A 21,570-nucleotide genomic window follows, 5' to 3' on the forward strand; every position below is an offset into this window, starting at 1 on the left:
AGGAGAGTCCGGCCGATAGTCGAACCTCGGCTTCAGGAGGAGCAGTGTGGTTTTTGTCCCGGCCGTGGAACACTGGACCAGCTCTATACCCTCTACAGGGTACTTGAGGGTTCCTGGGAGTTTGCCCAACTGGTCCACGTGTGTTTTGTGGACCTGGAAAAAGCATTCGACTGTGTCCCTCGTGATGCCCTGTGGGGGGTGATCCAGAAGTATGGAATCGGGGGCCCTTTATTAGGGGCCATCCAGTCTCTGTACAAGCGGAGCAGGAGTTTGGTCGGCATTGCCGGCACTAAGTCGGACTTGTTGGACTCCGGCAGGGCTGCCCTTTGTCACCGGTCCTGTTCATAACTTTTATGGACAGGATTTCTAGGCGCAGCCAAGGGCCGGTGGAGGTCTGGTTTGGGGACCAGTGGATTTCGTCTCTTCTTTTTGCGGATGACGTGGTCCTGCTGGCCCCCTCTAGTCAAGACCTACAGCATGCGCTGGGGCGGTTCGCAGCCGAGTGTGAAGCGGCTGGGATGAAGATCAGCTCCTCCAAGTCCGAGGCCATGGTTCTCGACCGGAAAAGGGTGGCTTGCCCTCTTCAGGTTGGAGTGGAGTTCCTGCCTCAAGTGGAGGAGTTCAAGTATCTCAGGGTCTTGTTCACGAGTGAGGGAAGAATGGAGCGGGAGATCGACAGACGGATCGGTGCGGCTGCCACAGTAATGGGGGCGCTGTGCCGGTCCGTTGTGGTGAAGAGAGAGCTGAGCCGAAAAGCGAAGCTCTCGATTTACCGGTCGGTCTACGTTCCTACCCTCAACTATGGTCATGAACTTTGGGTCATGACCGAAAGAACGAGATCCTGGATACAAGCGACTGAAATGAGCTTCCTCCGTAGGGTGGCCAGGAACTCCCTTAGAGATAGGGTGAGGAGCTCGGCCATCCGGGAGGGGCTCGGAGTAGAGCCGCTTCTCCTCCACATTGAGAGGAGCCAGTTGAGGTGGCTCGGGCATCTATATCGGATGCCTCCTGGACGCCTTCCTTGGGAGGTGTCCCAGGCACGTCCCACCGGGAGGAGGCCCAGGGGATGGCTCCGGACACGCCGAAGGGACTATGTCTCTTGGCTGGCCTGGGAACGCCTTGGGCTCCCCCCGGAGGAGCTGGAGGAGGTGTCTAGAGAGAGGGACGTCTGGGTGTCTGCTGAGTCTGCTACCCCCGCAAAATAGTCCCGGATAAAGCGGAAGACGATGAGTACAAGTACGAGTACAATTATAAGAAGGGATTAAATGCAGTATTGCCTATAAAGATATTCACATGGATTATGAAGGGTATAAATAATATTTAATGTGCCATTTTTCATTAAATTGTAAAAAAAAAAAAAAAGCTTTTTAATTTAAAAATGTCGGTCTTAACACCTTTGAAATGAAGTACTTTTTTATTTAAAATAAAATGCAACAAGAAATGTAAAAGCTGCTTTAATTGTAGGTTCCCTATAAAGCTTCATACTTTTTTATCATTACTATTGTTCATGTTATTTTGTACACGTCTACTGACAGCTACTTTCCACTGAAGGCTCATTTTCGACTTTTTAGAGTGAAACTTTCAGGTTTTTTTCCACTATCTCCTTCTTGTGTAACTGAGTGCAGACTTAAGGGTGTTTTCTTTGGCTTTAGTTTCACTTCAGCTTGTCTTCGGTGGGCGCCGGTCGTGGTGGAGACACGGTAAGAAGCTTTGATCACTTTTATTCGTATAAATAACTTTGTTACTTAAACTGAAAATTGGAAAAGGCTCATTATTGAATAGGCATTTAACAAAAAGAGGCGTCATACCCGGAAGAACTGTTCTGCTAGTGCGCACTATATAGACTGGATGTAAATTATGAAAAACAGTTTTAGTCCAATTCATGTTTATTGTTATTATTGTTGTTATTGTTGTTGTGCGCACAGAACAGGAAGGATGCCCATATCTCATGTTACATAACCCTGATTGTAAAAGGTGTCTGTAAATATCACGACAAGCTTCCGGTAGTTTGTTGAAAGTAACCGTGCACAACAGTTAAGAGGGAGCGTGTTTTTAGTTATTGGGGTGTTACAATCATTCCTCTTGCTGACACTGACACCCTCTCTGGGCACCGTTTCAGAAAGCGGGGTTAGAGAAAACTCAGAGTAAGATCTGGGGGTAAGTATGTGTGTAGTACCCTGTTTTCGATTTCAGAAAGCCAGGTAGTTGTTACCCTATGCCCCTGACTTCGGTAAAGTTAGAAAGATATTCATAGATTCGGCTTTTCCGGATCAATAACTCATCAGCGGAACATTGCTTCTACAAAACCGACACCTCTCTACAACCACAACAAGGCAGTCAGTGAGCGAATCGTATTTTCCTCAAAACGAGCCTACCACCACGCTGGGAAGCTTGCATTGGCCTCTGTGCGGAGCTCGCTGGTTCTCACATGCGAAGGGACCGTCTGCAAATTGCAACACCAGAAAAATATGATGGAGAAATATTCAATAGCTTCACCAAGGAGAGCTGTATTGTTATTAAAATCATTTATGTGTATGTGATCTCACGTTTTTCATACTACAATTCTTGGATTGGAAAATACTACTTTTAAGAATGGTAAAGAATTTCCCAAAGCCTATAGCCTAAATAGCCACATATTCAGTAAAATCCCTGTTGCTAGGTGTAGGTTAGAAAAAACACAAAACAACAACAACAACAACAAAAAAACCCATCACGAATAACAGTTTGCTCTATCAATCAAGAAGCTTTGGATAAATGGCATTCATTTTAATGATGTTTTATCATTAAAGTAAGTAATAACTTCACTATAGCATGTTGTAGTGCCATCAAACTCACAGCACACATAGAGCGCCTCATCTTGCTGTCATTTAAATGTGGACGACAGTCACTGAAGAGTGCTTCCAACAGATGTTAAAACTAGAGAATTAATGCAGTACTCAAGGCAAAAGGAGATTCAACTTGGTACTAGCAAGGTGTATCTAATATACACTAAAGTAAATAATATCCAGTGTAGCGATTCATTGAGTATGAAACAGACTATTTTCTTTGTAACCAAACATAACATTTAAACTATTCTAGAGAAAAATGGCCAAAACAAAATGGACATCAGGCCTTGTTTTAATTTAATACAAAAAAAAAAAAAAAAACATCAACCTGAGAAGGATGGAGATGTTCCTACCAAACAGGATTTACAGCAGCTCTGTTGCTCAGGCATAAAGGTCTAATAGTTCATTTTCTCAACTAATGTCTTGGAATATCTTTTTTCGGGAAAAACAAAATGTTCATTTAACTTTCTGTTCAGCAAATAAGAGGTAGAAAGTGATAAGATTACATATGCGGATCATTTTATGTCTGTAAATGGAGACGTGTAATGGTAAAAATCTTAATGTTCAATGTTTCTTTTGTAGTAATTTGAGGCAGCTGTAAGTTTTCAGTGTCTGTCAACATGTATAGGGTTGCAGGGAATTCAGTATCTAACTTGTTGTGATATAAGATGACTGAAATAAAAACTAATTGACAAAAAAATTTAAAATTGGAACGAAGACTCACTCTGTTCACACTTAATGAGCCTATTTAATTTAATAGTTATAAGCATTTACAAGCACAAATTACACTTTTGGTTGTTTTGGCACCTTAAAACCACAAAAGGCAAACAATAATGGATTGGATTTGTAGAACATAGACTTTAATGAGCTTTTAGAAAACAGTTTTAAATCTACATGGTAGGTGTCATGGCCTTGACACACATGAGAAAATACAACAACCAATCACCTGGTAAACTCAAGGCAGACCTAACATGAATTTACAGCTCTTTGGGGGAAAACAAGACTGAGTATTGGATTTAAAATCTTTCAGTTCAATAGTTAAAAGAATGAAACAGCCATATCTGCTGCAGCTAGATGAAAATAAATGGGACAGAAAAAGACTTGGTTGATGTATCAAAAGTTTTAAATCAAACAAGAAATAGTGTAGCTGTGGCTGCTGAAACTTAAAGTGGTACTCAGATTTCCACTCAGGAAGTTTCAGCGTGACAGCCACCCAAGGATAAGGATTGAGGAACAGGTTTTAAAGAGCAGAAAAAAGCATGAGACTGTTCTGAAAATAGAACCATCATGCTCACAGATCTTTCTGGAGTTCATCATGTTGGGGGTGTTTCCCACAGCTTATTATAGAAACAAATTCAGTTGTTCCAAAGTTTTCAGTCACAATCCTCCGATTATTCTCTTTCTGTGTTTCACTGTATTTCTAACAGCAAATTGTCATCTCTTTTTCTGGATCCTAATGGCTGATCACTGTCCTTACATTCAATGAATTTAGAAATAGTTTTTTTAGTTTGTGTATGTTTAATACCTGCTTAAAGGTTATTTTCAATAGGTACATTTAATCTGACAAATGACCCTCATTGGAACACATATTCTAATATATTGAATATGACTGTAGGTCACCATTTCTCTTTTTGTCCTTGTCTAACTTTCTGTCCTATATTGTCATATTACCACAAACCATGGTCAGTTTTTTAGTGTCAGCTCGACTGAGTTGTTCTGTTTCTCCAATCTTTGTCCTTTTCACCAGCCCTCCTTGAATCTGGTTCTGATGGGGTCCTGTAAAGACAAAGTCTCCAAATTAAGGTTAACAGGAGCACCTAAATAATTGTATTATAACATTTTAAATGGTATTTTGTTTTAGTAATTCAAGTCATAATTAAGATAAATTTTGAACGCAGTGCTTATTTCTGTACATTTTAATTTTATGGCTTACAGCTAATGAAAACCTATAATTAATTTTCTCAAAAAATTAATTACATAGGACAAATAAAAGCAATTAAAAAAGTTTAAATGCAGAAAAGTGAATGTTATGACCTACACAGTCATGGGGAAAGCTGAAGACTTGTCAACTGTCAATAGACAGTTGAAGAGAAGACAAAAGAGAAGAAACTAGCTATTCGTAGAGCTGTAGCCAGGCTCTTGGAAAGTTAAATAGAAGGAAAATAGGGGTTAGCTAAAGGTGAACCACGGTGACGATTTGGGGAGCCATGCCATGTGGTTCTGTTTTTATCAAGCCCAAAAATGAGCCTAGCCACCTGCCAGGGAATTGTAGAGCACCAAATGCTTCCCAAGCTTTTTTAGTTACTGATTTCATTTTCCAGTAGTACTTGGTCCTTGCCTATATTTTCAAAAGTACCAATAACTGCTCTGATAACCATGGTATCACTGTGCTTGATTGGGCATTAAATTCACCTGATCATCTCCATGCCACGCTGCATTAGTGCTGTAATTCTTGCAAAAGGAGCATAGATGAAGAACAGCAGGTGTATACTGTGAGGTACATTCACATGTGAAGGGGGACATTTCTGTTTTAAAATTTCATCCTTTTATTTGGCTGTACAGGTCCTTCTCAAAATATTAGCATATTGTGATAAAGTTCATTATTTTCCATAATGTCATGATGAAAATTCAACATTCATATATTTTAGATTCATTGCACACTAACTGAAATATTTTAGGTCTTTTATTGTCTTAATACGGATGATTTTGGCATACAGCTCATGAAAACCCAAAATTCCTATCTCACAAAATTAGCATATTTCATCCGACCAATAAAAGAAAAGTGTTTTTAATACAAAAAACGTCAACCTTCAAATAATCATCTACAGTTATGCACTCAATACTTGGTCGGGAATCCTTTTGCAGAAATGACTGCTTCAATGCGGCGTGGCATGGAGGCAATCAGCCTGTGGCACTGCTGAGGTCTTATGGAGGCCCAGGATGCTTCGATAGCGGCCTTTAGCTCATCCAGAGTGTTGGGTCTTGAGTCTCTCAACGTTCTCTTCACAATATCCCACAGATTCTCTATGGGGTTCAGGTCAGGAGAGTTGGCAGGCCAATTGAGCACAGTGATACCATGGTCAGTAAACCATTTACCAGTGGTTTTGGCACTGTGAGCAGGTGCCAGGTCTTGCTGAAAAAGGAAATCTTCATCTCCATAAAGCTTTTCAGCAGATGGAAGCATGAAGTGCTCCAAAATCTCCTGATAGCTAGCTGCATTGACCCTGCCCTTGATAAAACACAGTGGACCAACACCAGCAGCTGACACGGCACCCCAGACCATCACTGACTGTGGGTACTTGACACTGGACTTCTGGCATTTTGGCATTTCCTTCTCCCCAGTCTTCCTCCAGACTCTGGCACCTTGATTTCCGAATGACATGCAGAATTTGCTTTCATCCGAAAAAAGTACTTTGGACCACTGAGCAACAGTCCAGTGCTGCTTCTCTGTAGCCCAGGTCAGGCGCTTCTGCCGCTGTTTCTGGTTCAAAAGTGGCTTGACCTGGGGAATGCGGCACCTGTAGCCCATTTCCTGCTCTGGATGTTTCTACTCCAGACTCAGTCCACTGCTTCCGCAGGTCCCCAAAGGTCTGGAATCGGCCCTTCTCCACAATCTTCCTCAGGGTCCGGTCACCTCTTCTCGTTGTGCAGCGTTTTCTGCCACACTTTTTCCTTCCCACAGACTTCCCACTGAGGTGCCTTGATACAGCACTCTGGGAACAGCCTATTCGTTCAGAAATGTCTTTCTGTGTCTTACCCTCTTGCTTGAGGGTATCAATAGTGGCCTTCTGGACAGCAGTCAGGTCGGCAGTCTTACCCATGATTGGGGTTTTGAGTGATGAACCAGGCTGGGAGTTTTAAAGGCCTCAGGAATCTTTTGCAGGTGTTTAGAGTTAACTCGTTGATTCAGATGATTAGGTTCATAGCTCGTTTAGAGACCCTTTTAATGATATGCTAATTTTGTGAGATAGGAATTTTGGGTTTTCATGAGCTGTATGCCAAAATCATCCGTATTAAGACAATAAAAGACCTGAAATATTTCAGTTAGTGTGCAATGAATCTGAAATATATGAATGTAAAATTTTCATCATGACATTATGGAAAATAATTAACTTTATCACAATATGCTAATATTTTGAGAAGGACCTGTATAATATACACATTTTCTGATAAACTAAATTTTGGGTTTTAAAAAGCAATACTATTCAGAATTATCAAAAATAAATGCTTGAAATATATTACTCGGTGTGTAATGAATCTGCATAACAAGGTTTCACTTTTTGAATTAAGTGACAAAAAAAAAAAACTTTTAAAATAATTTATTATGAAGGGGTGTATGTCTTAATTTACAATGTCCTTTTTTCATTTACCATTTTCCTTTTTGGTATGTTGGCAAAAATAATAAAAGATAACATTTTCTTTTTTTTTTCCTGTTCATTTCCAAAGAGTTTTGAAGCCTCTTCTGCCAGTCATCATGACACAAAGTGTCAAGATTCACAATGTTTATCTAATATGCTGAACTAAGTGGTGTTACCATTACTGATGCAATTCTTTTCTGCATACGTTCCAGTGAAAACACAAAGAAGGGGAAGTAAAGAAAGGATTTATAGCTTTCTAACATCAAAGAAAGAGCAGATTTGCGTAATTTCTCAACATGTTCCCTAAATCATTCCTCGAACTAGAACTTAAGAGAAAGAGTTTGTTATGAGATTATTTATTTAAAAGAGTAACAAAATGTAGAAATCTTCCTGTGCCTCTATATTTTATTCTGAACAATAATTGATAAGAAAACATAGATTAAAAATAAAAGCAAAATCTTAACAAATATCTTTTGGAATGCAAATCCAGGAAGTGATCTATCATTGACTTATCTACCACATGACCAGCTTTGGTGTAGGAGGAGAGAAAGTGGGCACAAACAGATTCAGTTTTTATGAGCATATGAAGGATTAATAATTCTATTAGCTCAAATCATGCTAAAGAATCAGCAGAATCGGAAAATGTTACACTTTTTAACATACTTATAGTACAAAAAGCCAAGCCATTATAAAAAAGCATTTTCAACTTTACTTTACAACACAGAATAAGGCAACGTAAAATATTTATGAAGCCATGCACATAAAGTGCATGGCTTCATAAAGTGATGATTTTGGTTTGAGTAGAATCTCATGGTTGACTGAATTTGAAATCTGATACAAATAATGACACATGCATGTATTTCATTAGTTTATCCCTACTTTTTTATCTGTAGGTAGCGTTGTGGCTTTGTATAAACAAACATTGGAAACTCCCTACCATCCTCCACCTACATAGAAGCTTTTAGAAGCTAGGCACACAATTTGCCAAATGAGAAATATAAGGGAGTGCTGCTTAGACGATTCCCCCTGCCATGCCTGTGAGGAGTAGCAAGGTGGTTTATCCTTAAAACAATGAGGAATCGTCTTTAAAACAGCACTAAACGCTGTTCAAGTTAGGATTATTCCTCCTCTTTTACATAGATCCCTTCTTTGATTCCTGTTTCACACCATCCATCCTCTGTGTCCAAAATGCAGAAACCTTGAAATTTGAAAAGAAGCAGTTTTTGTTTCAGATTGTCATAAACTGCTGGGAACCTATTTTATCCCTGGTTGTATATAAGCACTACAAGTCATTGGTCATTTGACTTCACACTATGAGAGCATGTGACTTCCGTCCTCTGGGTCGTTAAGGTCACAGGCCATTACAAGCCTGATGTTGTTATGCTGGGATGAACAGTGAAATGTGTAATTTATTTTGTTCCATGTTTATAGATTAAATGCTGATGTATAAATTACAACTCATAGATGTTTAAAAATGTTCATTAAAATCCTTGTTAGCTGATGCTACCTGTGGAGTTCTGATTGGTTATTTGAGATTACCAGCTTTCAGTCAGTTTAGAGCCGGCTGTGAGTTTCTTTTTGTTGGTGGATTTAGCTTAAACTGAACTGCCATACAGCCACAAAGGTTCATCCAGGGTCAGGGGTGGAATTGATAGTGCTGTGGGACTGACCTGGATATCCTTATTCATGTAAAGATTCACATGGTCATTATTCTTTTTTCATGTTTGTTTTATTTGACAGTAGCAGCAGCTGCTTATCATTTTGTACCTTCATAATTTTGGTTTTGTACCAATAATTCTCGAAATGGTATCAGCCACGGTGCGGTCATTTCCTACTGTATATTCTACTCATAACGGAAATGTTTCCATATATACATAATGACCACTGGAACTACCTCCTCCACTACAATGGCAAGAAACACTTTAATGTTAATTTAACAGTCACATAATATCATTCACAGAAACAGAAGAGTTAATGATACATGTTGTAACAAGACGTACCATTTTTTGAATCTGAATTCAACCTCAATATTCCCTCAATCAGTCGATCTCAAGCTTTTCAATTTGAGCTGCATTTAGAGGGTGAATATTAGAGATCAGCTGTATCTTTCTGTCAGATCATATGTTAGCTCTATAAATTACTGCGTCTTCATTCACACCATCCTCATACTCATTTACCCAATACTGTGTCTGTTGTGTTACAGGTACCGAACCTGTAACTGAACCTGGACAGTGTCTCAATGAATCCTGACTTCAAACAAGATGATAATGTGAGTCTATTTTTGTTCAAGTAAACATTGAAATATTTGAGCTCAAGGGGTGTTTGGACAGGGAAGTGAGTGATATTTTCTGTTCATCACACACATTTAATTGACATGTTTGTTTTCTTTAATTTGTTATAGGACTGGGTTGCAGAAACTAGATTCTCCTGACTCTACCTGGGTGTCAAGCAAGATTGATGTGATAAAGGAAGTCCCCAATGACCTCAAAGAACAACCCTCATCTGCTGAACAGATGTAAGCTGTCACTAAGAGCCATGATAAAGTTTTATATGGTACTTGGGAAAGATATGTATACTAGGGCTTGGTGAAATTACCTAAAATATTCCAACAGTTAATTGGAAATGAGTGTAAATAGGATCATTTTTAGTACACTCTTTAGTGTTTTGTTACAATGCTGTAATGAACTTAATCTTTTCCAGAATCTCTTATGTGCAAAAACAAAAAAAAGAAATATTTGTTTCACGTCTGTTGCGCGAGTTTTTCAGCACACACAAGTTGCTGGCATTTTAATTTAGCCTCTCTAAATGTTTGCCTTTAAAACATGTAAAGGACAGAAAAATGCAAAAAAAAAAAAAAAAAAAGAGTATTTTTATAAATAACTTCATTGTCACTAGTCAAATACAAAATTTATTTTGTTTTAATTTTTTTTAAATAATAAAGACATATTTATTAACCTAATGTATATGTAAACAAAACTCCACTGTTTACAGTTGAGATACATATTAACACAATCCTAATTTCAGAAAAATCTGCATTGTTTTGTCAAAAAGCTCTGTCCATCTCAGTTGTTGTGTCTTTGAGCAAGACACTTCATCTGCCTTGCCTGCTGATGGTAGCCAGAGGGCTCGGTGGCGCTGATTGTATGGCAGACTCACTTTTGTCAGTCTTCCCCAGGGCAGCTGTGGCTACAATGTAGCTCACCACTGACAGTGTGTGAATGTGTGGATGAATAGGTGAACGACTGATTGTAGTGTAAAGTGTTTTGGAGTCCTCAGACTTGATAAAGCCCTATACAAGTGCAGGCTATTTACCACTTAGTCTCTGTATTCTGCTTAGTGTGATCACTATCTTTAGTTTAATTAAGCTATGTAATGTTGTAATGTCTTACCTAAAACTGAAAGCAACAACCGGTTATATAAATTTAATCTATCTGTAAAACAGCTGAAAAGACACTTCTCCTTGTTTTCTGCGGTTTTGCATTACATTGTGTTGTTCTATAAAGCTCTACGTTCACACAACCATTATTTTTTAAGTGTTTTCAGGATTGCGTTAAGCCCAGACTCGTCTGACTCTTGCTGTGTGTCATGCTGCAGCGATGAGTCAAAGGATCTTGGTATTGCCTTTGAAGGACAGCCCTCACTGGAAAAACCGGTGTAAGTTGGCACAAACTGTTTAGGTGTTTTTTTTCTGTCTCCTCCCTGTAATATAATCTTACTTTCAGGCTGCCTGAAATACTAATATCCCCAGTCTTAGTTTAGGAAACATAGTTTCCTCTTGTACTTCGACTTTGACATTCTCTGGGATGGAAGAAGTGTCATTTTATTGATGATTTATTGTGGTGATGACCAACATTATGATTGTGCCTAGAGATATCGCAAATATTGCAGTTAATTTGGTCAAACTGTTTCATTGATTTGTCATGAGCAAGCTGCTAATTTTTTTTCTTACTCTTTGTCTATTTGTGTGGGGATGACTTACTGTTCAGATAAAAAATATCACAGAATAATCATCTGCTAGAGTTGTGAGCATGGTAAAATATGGCCTACAAGAGCTACAAAATACAATTTCATTGCTTTTTGTGCTAACGTTGCATGATTTTACTTTGGTTCAGGACACTGCTACAGAGGGGAGACTTTTCTGGTCCTAGCTGTGTGCCCTGCAATAGTGATGCGTCAAAGGACCTTTACTTTGTGTTTAAAGAAGAATCCTTATCTGCTGAAGAGATGTAAGCTGTCAACAACAGAACTTTTGAAAAGATTGGATCAAAAAACTAAATGGATGTTAGTAGAGTGGAAATGTTTTCAGCTAAGAATTATATCAAAAAGATACTAAAACACGGATGTATGGATGTATGGATGGATGTATGGATGGATGGATGTATGGATGGATGGATGGATGGATGGATGGATGGATGTATGGATGGATGGATGTATGGATGGATGGATGGAACAAATCAGATTTCTCATTTGGCAGTTTGAAAATTGAAAGCTACTTATGCTCAAAGAGGGAATAGATTCAATTGATCTGTCTGTATAAAGGTAACTGCTGACTTTTTCTTACCGTCTCTACTCCTGTGCATGGATATCCTTCACATTCTCTGCAAAAATAATAAAATCCTCGGTATCTTAAATACTTGTGTTTGTTGGAAAACATGTTTTGAGACAGTCTGCAGACAACGGCTAATAACGCTATCTTTCACTCTATCGTGTTTAAGTTACAGATGTTTTTCTTTTCCTAACCTTGTTTCAGAATCCAGCTCCAGAGCTCAGACTCGCCTGACCCTAGCTGTGCATCATGCCAGAGTGATACATCAAAGGAAATTGTCATCTTCTTTAAAATAAATTCATTATCTCCTAAACAAATGTAAGCTGATATCAAATCTACACAGATTTTCTAAAACATTTTCACAATGTGCTAAAATGTTGTTGGCAGAGGTGCAGCATTTATTTTCTTACAAATATAAAACAAGTATATTAGTATTTACAGATTAAAATAACTTGGTATGAGACAAGTAAAAGCTATAGAAATAAAGTAATGATAGGAAATTCTGACAATGAATTGGGTCTTTCAGTTTCTAAACATTTGAGGATGTGGATTCATAATCATAATAGAAAATATCCAAATTTAAAAAGGTGGGGATATTTGTATCCATCCTTATCTCATATGATATATTTTGGATGTAATAACTGTCGTGTAGACTGAAGCTCTTGTGATATAATATTCTGAGTGAAACACCTTTTTTTCTGATATCATTCAGTATGAGGGTAAAGGGAGCAATTTAAAACAGCCCAATATTTGAGAAAATTTTTACTTTGCTACATCATGTCTTTTTTTTTGGTAGTAGCATATTTTAAAAGTAAACTAACAGCTGCCAAGTGGTATTTATTAGAGATACACTGAGCAGGATTCTCCTGGCCATTATCAGTCTTTGGTTTTGGTTCCTGACTTGACAAATCCAGTTTTGACTACTTCTGTAACCAGCGTTGTTATGAATCCAACAGAAAATATAGTAATTAAAAGGATTATCACCATCTATTCATCAGAGCATATATTCCTAATCTTTATCTGGTCTTTTCTTAAGCTCAACATGAAAGATGTCACAGTAGCTGCACACTGTGTCTACAGCCTTTCTTTTGTGTAAACGGCCTTAGACATAGACTTATCTGACATAAAAATGGCACAAGATTAAAAAAAAAACCAGAAAAAAACCCAAACATTTACCCTTCTGGATATAGCTTATTTTGAGTCTCTCCAGTTTTTTGTTCTAAGAATTTTAATGAATTTTAATACTTAAAATTCAAAAATATGCAGCTGGCTTTTTGATATAATATCTTAAACATAAAAATGAAGGATTTATAATATTATTCCCATTTATGGATCAAAGCATGTGTCCCCAGTCTTTACCTGTCATTCCTAAATTAAAATAAATTGTATATAAACTCAAACAAAGGGATGCATTTATACACCAAAAACAGTGGAACCTTTGATGCATTTAAGGAATAGAAAACAATTATTTTCTGATGTTTGACCTGCTGATCACAGATCAGAGCACATCAATGGAAATAGTCTGAGTCTGATCTCTACCTGATTGATCTCTAGTATTTACAACAACCACAACATAAAAGTTCTTAACTCTTAAACCTACACTTTCTCTTTCTCCACAGATGTGAACAGAAAAGCTCAAAGAAGTTTTTTAGTCTAGAATATACTGAAGGTTTTGCAAGTCTGTGGGAGGATGAGAAGGTGTTGGGAGATGAGGCAGTAGCAGAGATCATAAAGCGATTGCTTGACAAAGTGAATATTAAGGAGCTGATTGATCATCTGCATAAAAGTAAGAAATTCATACCTGCCAGAGTAATTTATTTAAGATTTTTAAAAAACATGTAAACCACGTGCTTGAAATGGCATTGTAATAATTCCCTAATTTATGTTTCTTTTATTTATTCAGATGCTGATGCTGCAGTTTGTCAACGTAAACTCAAATCTGCACTGGAGAAGAAGTTCCAATGTTTGTCTGAAGGGATTGCTAAGGCAGCAAACCCAACCCCTCTGAATAAGATCTACACAGATCTCTACATCACAGAGGGTGGAATTGGAGAGGAGAATGAAGAACATGAGCTTAGACACATTGAAGCAGTTTCCAGAAAACAAGACGGAAAAGAACTGACAATCAGACTGGAACAACTTTTCAAAGATTCACCTGGACAAAATAACGGAGCCAGAACAGTGATGACAAGGGGAGTGGCTGGTATTGGAAAAACAGTCCTAACACAGAAGTTCACTCTGGACTGGGCTGAAAACAAAACCAACCAAAACATCCAGTTCATATTCCCATTCACATTCAGAGAGCTGAATGTCTTGAAAGGAAAAGAGTTCAGCTTGGTGGAACTTGTTCATCATTTCTTTACTGAAACCATGGAAATCTACAGTTTTCAAGAGTTCCAGGTGATATTCATCTTTGATGGTCTGGATGAGTGCCGACTTCCTCTGGACTTCCAGAATAACAAGATCCTGAATGACATTACAGAGTCCGCCTCAGTGGATGTAGTTCTGACAAACCTGATCCGAGGGAAACTGCTTCCCTCTGCTCGTCTCTGGATAACAACACGACCTGCAGCAGCCAATCAGATCCCTCCTGACTGTGTTGACATGGTGACAGAAGTCGGGGGGTTTGCCGACCCACAGAAAGAGGAGTACTTCAGGAAAAGATTCAGAGATGAGGAGCAGGCCAGCAAGATTATATCTCATATCAATACATCAAGAACCCTCCACATCATGTGCCACATCCCAGTCTTCTGCTGGATCACTGCTACAGTTCTGGAGAATGTCTTTAAAACAGGACAGGCTGGAGAACTGCCGAAAACCCTGACTGAGATGTACATTTACTACCTGGTGGTCCAAACTAAGGTTAAGATGGTGAAATATGATGGAGAAGATGAGACAGATGAGCCCTGGAGTTCAAAGAGCAGAAAGATGATTGAGTCTCTGGGAAAACTGGCCTTTGACCAGCTGCAGAAAGGAAACCTGATCTTTTATGAATCAGATTTGAGAGAATGTGAAATCAGTATCAACGATGCTACAGAGTACTCAGGAATGTTCACACAAATTTTTAAAGTAGAGAGGGGGCTGTACGATGACAAGCTGTTCACTTTTGTACATCTGAGCGTTCAGGAGTTTCTTGCTGCTCTTCATGTCCATTTGGCCTTCACCACTTTGGGTGTCAATTTGTTAAAAGAAAAACAACCCTCATGGTTATCCATGTTTTTAAACAAACCAAATGTTATAGGTTTTTACCACAGTGCTGTGAATGAGGCCTTACAGAGTCCAAATGGACACCTGGATTTGTTCCTTCGCTTCCTCTTGGGACTTTCACTGGAGACAAATCAGAAACTCTTACAAGGCCTGCTGACACAAACAGAAAAAAGCACACAGGTAAATCAGGAAACTGTCAAGTACATCAAAGAGAAGATCAATGAGAATCGGTCTGCAGAAAAAAGCATCAATCTGTTCCACTGTCTAAATGAACTGAATGATGGTTCTCTTGTGCAAGAGGTCCAGCAGTTCTTATCTTCAGGACCACTCCGCACAGATAAGCTGTCTCCCGCTCAGTGGTCGGCCTTGGTCTTCTTATTATCTTCCGAAAAACAGCTAGATGTATTTGACCTGAGCAGGTTCTCTCCTTCTGAGGAGGTTCTTCTTAGGCTGTTGCCCGTTGTCAAAGCCTCAAAGAAAGTTGTGTAAGTATGCATGTTTCATTTGGATACCATCTACATTGTGGGTTAAAGCTTTGCAAAAAATAAAAACAAAGAAAATCCCCAGTTGATGTTTTTTTTCACATTTTCTTTTCAGACTGACCTTCTGTGTCCTTTCACAAAGAAGTCTCGAAGCTCTGTCCTCAGTTCTTGGCATCAAGTCCTCTTCTTTGAGAGAGCTGGATCTTAGTAACAACAATCTACAAGAGTCAGGAATGAAACTGATTTCTGATGGATTGAAAAGTCCAAACTGCACTCTGAGAACTCTTAGGTGACATAATCACTTTCAGAACCTATCCAGCAGAAAGCAAATATAGTATGCAGGATTTTCAGCAGTACTTTTTCTCCTTTTTCATATATTGAGTATAATCTTTTGCTTTCATTGTTAATAGTCTAAATTTGAAATATTAGATAATTTTTGTTAGAATTAGTGCAAACAGTATTATTTTTTGTACCTGTAGAGATAACATTGTTGTCTCTATGAATGAAACAATTTACAATGATATCTATTAAAAAACAATTTATACTAATTTTACAAAAAATACCATGTGAATCAATATTAAATTACATGTAGACTATAAATCATTTAGCAACCAGTATCTCTAAAATTAAAACGTCTTGAGTTTTGGAGCATGTGGTTAACAGACAGTCAACCTTTTTAATTATATTCCCTTCTTCCTGAGTCATTAAAGATAGTCAATTAATACACATCCTGTTTCTGAAGCCACACTTCTCAGTGTTTGTAGAATTCTTGGTGGCATCTAACCTTGACTTTTCTTTGACAAATTTTCCCAGACTCCATTATTGTTGGGCATTTTACATGATCAGTTTTGGACAAAACCATTTTGGATGAAATGTTTGAAAATATCCTTTGTGGAAAAAAGGGGAACCAATCACCAACCCCTTTCTTAAGAAGAAGGACAAAACCTTTCTTCAATGTAGTTGAGAGAATTGTTTCACTCTTAGTCAACTATACCTAAACAAATTTTATGTGCAATTGTTTTAATCTTGCTGAAGGAGGTTACATGTACAGGGCAAACTCATAAATTTGCATAATTTTATCTGATCAAAAATTGTCTTGTTTTTCACTTTCTTCAGGATGAGTGGATGTTCCCTTTTGGCGAGAAGTATTGACCTCTTACATCCACTTCTCAGCAGCGTGTTATCTCGTCTGAAAGAGCTTGACCTGAGCAACAACATCCTGCAAGGTTCAGCAGTTAATAAGTTGTCTGAGGGACTGAAGAATCCACATTGTCAACTGGAAATTCTCAGGTCAGGATGGAGTAAAGCAATATTTGCTGAATGCTCTCTAAGTTTCTAGATTTATTGCTAAATTATTTTGGAATCACTGTTCTGTGACAAGCTAGGTCAAACTAGTAGTATGACCTAATATTACTTTGTCATCTAAAATGTATGCTGAACAGAAAACTAAATTGCATAGTAAGTTATGAATTTTTATATTAGTGTTTTTATTTATTTATTTATTTTTGCTTCACAGTAATATTTTATTGTTCTTTTGCCATTTTTTCCCCCACAGACTGAATCTTTGTTGCCTGTCAGAGACAAGCTGTGAAGCTGTGTCTGCAGTTCTCAGCTCTGAATCCACTAGCCTTAGAGAGCTGGACCTAAGTAACAATAACCTGCGGGATTCAGGAGTGAAGCTGCTATCGGCTGGACTGGGGAGTTCATACTGTAAGCTAAAAACTCTGAGGTAAGCCTGGACTAACGAGATCAGTGGGTGATTGTTGAACACACAATCTTTGTGTTTTCAGTTCTGACTCAAAGCAAAAGTGCTAGGTAAAAAGTAGCAATTTATCTGAAATTTATCCGAAGCATCCATCTTTGTCCTTTCATTAAAACTCCTCTATATCAACCAAATCAAAAATGTGTTTTACAATTTCATAAATTCTTTTGAAAAATCGACTCTTTATACTAAGTGATATCACTCAGATATTTTATCAAAAAAGTAAAAACCCTAAATAATGTTCCACTGGTTAATCACAACTGGACACAAAACAAGTTATGTAGAGGACCCAATATATTTTTTTCTATGGCTGAAAACTATTTTAGGAAACTAGGTGAAAAATGTTTTCCAAGCAATCCATCCCTTAATGCAAATGAAGTAAGAAATGGCAAATACATAGAGTGCTTTGTGAGAGTGGCCTAACCATGTAAACTTTTTCTTGAACTTGACATGTTGCACATTATTTTATGTGATAGAGCAAAACAAACTAGTCCATTATTATGACATGCAAAGAAAAATAGACATGCATTTGTATTTGTTGCCATTTAATCTTGCATCCTGAAATACAACCCAGTTCATCCAAACTGCCTTTACAGGACATGTAATTACTAAATAGGTAAGACTGGGCAAAATATCCAACATCCTTCTCACTTTTTTTCTGAAAAAAATGACAGATTTGTCTTTTCCTAACATCTAAAAAAGTTAAAAACTTCAGTTGACTGTACATTCTGCAGGACTGCAGAAATAAATTTCTACAGTCCTGCAGAATCCTCACATTACATCATTCTGTGCATGTAGGCTGTCCGGCTGTCTGGTCACAGAAGAAGGCCTTGCTTCTCTGGCATCAGCTTTGAATTGCAACCCTTCCCACCTGAGAGAACTGGATCTGAGCTACAACCATCCAGGAGATTGTGGAGTAAAACTTCTATCTGCTAATCAGAAGGATCCACGGTTCAGACTTGAATCTCTCAAGTATGGAAAGCCCTGATTCTGTCACAGACAATTTTACTGTGTTGAGAAGAAGAAAAGACATTATAAGCATTGTGTGATATAAAGGAGTACTAATATTTTTCTTTCCTCCTAAATTTATTCAGAATAGACCCAGCTGGAGTCCAGTGGTTAAGACCAGGATTGAGGAAATGTAAGTATAACTTTGTTTTTGAAATAAATGTATTACCTAAGCTACATTTTATTGACTTAGCACTAGTTTGCATCTAAAAAGGAAGCCCCAAGGACCTTTAGTAAGGAAATCTCTAATAGCTTGTTTTCAGGTGATCCTGATGACACTGTAATGCCAGATGAGAAATCATAAACTGGGACCTAAGTTAACAAACAGAATCAAAGCCAGATTTCTAGAAAATTACAACTAGCACATTATTTAGCCCCACTGTTAGAACAGACAATGGTTAGTCAGCAATTTTCTTCCAGGACATTAAAGCCCATTTATGCACATACGTATGGAATATTTCTGTCCGTTTTCTGCATTCATTTTGTGCGTATTTCAGCCCTTCATTGGGGATGCATAAAGGAATGCGATTCATTGGGGATGCGTACCCAAACAGAAGAAACGGAGCAAACTTGAAACTTTCCTCTGAATTTGGAAGCTTACCCATAACTGCTCTCTAGTGGCTATGTTGCCTAAAAACAATGCCATTTGAATAAATGCATTGAAAGCATGCGAGCAGTGACTCTTGACAGCTCAACCTATTTACGCGTGTAAAGGGAGCATAAATGGGCCTTAAGAGAGAGAGCAAAAGGACGCGTTTCAGATAAATTTGTGGACTCCTACATGTAGTTAGAACCTAGAACCAGAAAACTTGCAAAAGGTATCCATGCATGCAATTCCAAGCTGTTACCAAAGAAGCAAAGCCTGCAGACATTGGCATGAATGCAGAATAACATGTAATGTAAAGATACTGTGGGACATGTAAAGAAACGGCTCAATCTATTGGGGAGACGTGGTTGTTGAGAGGTAAAGATGGCATAAAGGTTATCTTTGTGTTTCCAGTTATAGAGGTGTGTGAACTATTACTGTGAATCACAGCAATTACCAGTCAGGCTTTTTTCTGTTATATTACCCTTCAGATTGCTGTAAACTCACGATCGACAGAAACACAATGAACCGAAACGTGAAACTGTCACACAACAACACAAAGGCATCATTTGTGGAAGAGGCTCAGTCATATCCCGATCATCCAGACAGGTTTGACAAAAACCATCAGGTGATGTGTTCAAATGATCTGACAGGTCGCTGTTACTGGGAGGTCGAGCTCATGGGTGGTGTTCACACTTCAGTGTGTTACAAAGGAATCATCAGGAGAGGAGAGAGGAATGATGGTTGGTTCGGCGGGAATGACCAATCCTGGACCCTGTTCTATGATGGCAGCTGTTACTCTATTTGGCACAATAAGAAAGGAATATCTATCCCTTATACCACTATCACCACATCCTCTTCATCTCACAGAATAGCAGTGTATTTGGACTCGCTGGCTGGAACTCTATCCTTCTACAGCGTGTCCTCAGACACATTGAGCCACATCCACACCTTCCACACCACATTCACCGAACCCCTTTATGCAGGATTTGGATTGTGGTCATGGATGAATGTACCTCTGGATTCCTCTGTGCGTCTCATCTCTTTCTAGAAGCAGTTAAGTCTCTAAACAAAAGGAGGCAGAGAAGTACCATGTTGGTTCTTGAGATGCCAGCTTAAATGTCACCTTTGATATGTTGACGTCACAGCTTTCTTCCAATATGATCAATATACAAGTACTTGCTGTCATTGATATTCGGTTTACAGAGCTGTTAAATAGTATTTGCGTCTACAGATTTCTTCTATTTTTGGTGTTGTTCCACACTTAAATGTTTCATGTCTTCAAACTAATTTCTGTATCAGACAAAGGCAAGCTGAGTAAATAAATACAAACCTAAAAAAAAAACAGACCCTTTGTGAAAAAGCAACTGCCATCCTTAAATTAATACTTCTTTGAAAGGTGAGTTTAATTTCACTAGCCACACTCAGGCCTGATTTTTGCCAGATCTGTAGGATTACGAAATAACTCAAATAGAACCTTTTCCACAACATGAAGTAGTCTAAAAGATCCGAAAAGCAACACATCATTCCATCAAGTACCTAAAGAAATTCTAGAACAGATGGAAAAACAAGTCCTTGGCATGCATCAGTCTAGAAAAGTGTTCAAAGCCTTTTCTAAGGCTTTGGGACTCCAGCAAACCACAGTGAAGGCTATTTTTCACAAATGGAAAAAAAATTGAACAACATTGAAATGTCCCAGCAGTTGCCAGACTACTAATATTACTCCAAGAGTACACTGACAACTAATCTGATATGTCAGAAAAAGATCATATAACAACATCTGACATCCCATTTTTTTGGGTGGCCTAATCAAAGCTCGGAGTTAAATCCGATTCTGATTCTGTGGTGTGACCTTAAACAGGCCATTCGTGGTTAGATAATTATGCAAAGAAGGGGGGGGGGGGGGGGGGGGGGGGGGGTCAAAACTCCTGCACCGTAATGTGAAAGATATATTAGCAGTTGATGGCAGCTGTTGCTGCCAAGGGTGGCACTACTAGTAGTTAGCAATTTCTTTTTCAATGAGAATTACGATGGTTGAGATAGCGTTTTTTCACTCAATACAAGAAATCTTTTTTGTAAACCGTATTTTGTATTTAGTCAGGTTATCTTTGACTAAGATTAAATTAGTTTCATGATATTAAACATTTAAGCATGACAAAAAACCTGTAAGCAAATACATTTTCACATTACTGTATAGCAAAATAAGATATTGTGTTATACACTGTGCAAGTCTAAAAAGTAAGTTAAATGTATGAACAAAAAAGCAATAATAAGGAAGTTAGGCAGTCTATTATCTAAAAATACAAAACCTCATGAGGAGGAAAAATAAGCAATATTAGAGCAGAGTGGTTACTGTAAAAGTCCTTTGATCTACTGGGACCTACTGTTCTGATGGGAACATCTGTTTCTCCTCTGCATGCACCAGAAGCACTTTTTACGAACTAGGTTTTGAAGACCGTGTTCCAGTCATGACGAACAAAAGTAGATGTTGCATGCTTTTCTGTTACAATATAAACTGTTTAGTTCATTGTTTATTTATTGATGTATTTATTTATTCATGTATTTTTTTTTTTTACTAAACTGTCTTTAATTATTATTTAAGAAGACAGAGACTGCATACCACCGCAACCCAACATATGGTCACTGATGCAATAGGAAAAAAAAAAATCCAGGATCTGGATCATGATCCGGATCACCACCAAAATTTTATGGATTCTTCTTTGGGCTAACACTGGCCTCTGGTAAAAAAAAAAAAAAATAATAATCATAAAGATTCCTCTGTAATTTTTCTGTGAA

At 38.1% G+C, this 21,570-nt stretch overlaps 1 protein-coding gene across 1 annotated transcript; it reads left to right on the top strand.

Moving 5' to 3' along the window:
* The first annotated feature begins 1,617 nt into the window (after positions 1-1,617).
* LOC124859972 (protein NLRC3-like) lies at positions 1,618-20,664 on the top strand. The gene is made up of 14 exons (XM_047352900.1): positions 1,618-1,700; positions 9,387-9,452; positions 9,585-9,698; positions 10,718-10,837; positions 11,296-11,409; positions 11,934-12,047; positions 13,349-13,515; positions 13,633-15,421; positions 15,534-15,707; positions 16,535-16,708; positions 16,974-17,147; positions 17,979-18,152; positions 18,275-18,321; positions 19,266-20,664. The coding sequence occupies exons 2-14, from the start codon at positions 9,445-9,447 to the stop codon at positions 19,823-19,825; spliced, it is 3,729 nt and encodes a 1,242-aa protein (XP_047208856.1). The 5' UTR covers positions 1,618-1,700; positions 9,387-9,444; the 3' UTR covers positions 19,826-20,664.
* Positions 20,665-21,570: the final 906 nt, after the last annotated feature.

The sequence above is a fragment of the Girardinichthys multiradiatus genome, chromosome 23, assembly GCF_021462225.1.
Source record: "Girardinichthys multiradiatus isolate DD_20200921_A chromosome 23, DD_fGirMul_XY1, whole genome shotgun sequence".
NCBI lineage: Eukaryota > Metazoa > Chordata > Actinopteri > Cyprinodontiformes > Goodeidae > Girardinichthys > Girardinichthys multiradiatus.

Coding starts and splice junctions, on each gene's coding strand:
- LOC124859972 (XM_047352900.1), top strand. Junction 9,699..10,717: donor CCCTCATCTGCTGAACAGAT/GTAAGCTGTCAC, acceptor TTATTTTTTAAG/TGTTTTCAGGATTGCGTTAA. Junction 16,709..16,973: donor TGTCAACTGGAAATTCTCAG/GTCAGGATGGAG, acceptor TTTCCCCCACAG/ACTGAATCTTTGTTGCCTGT.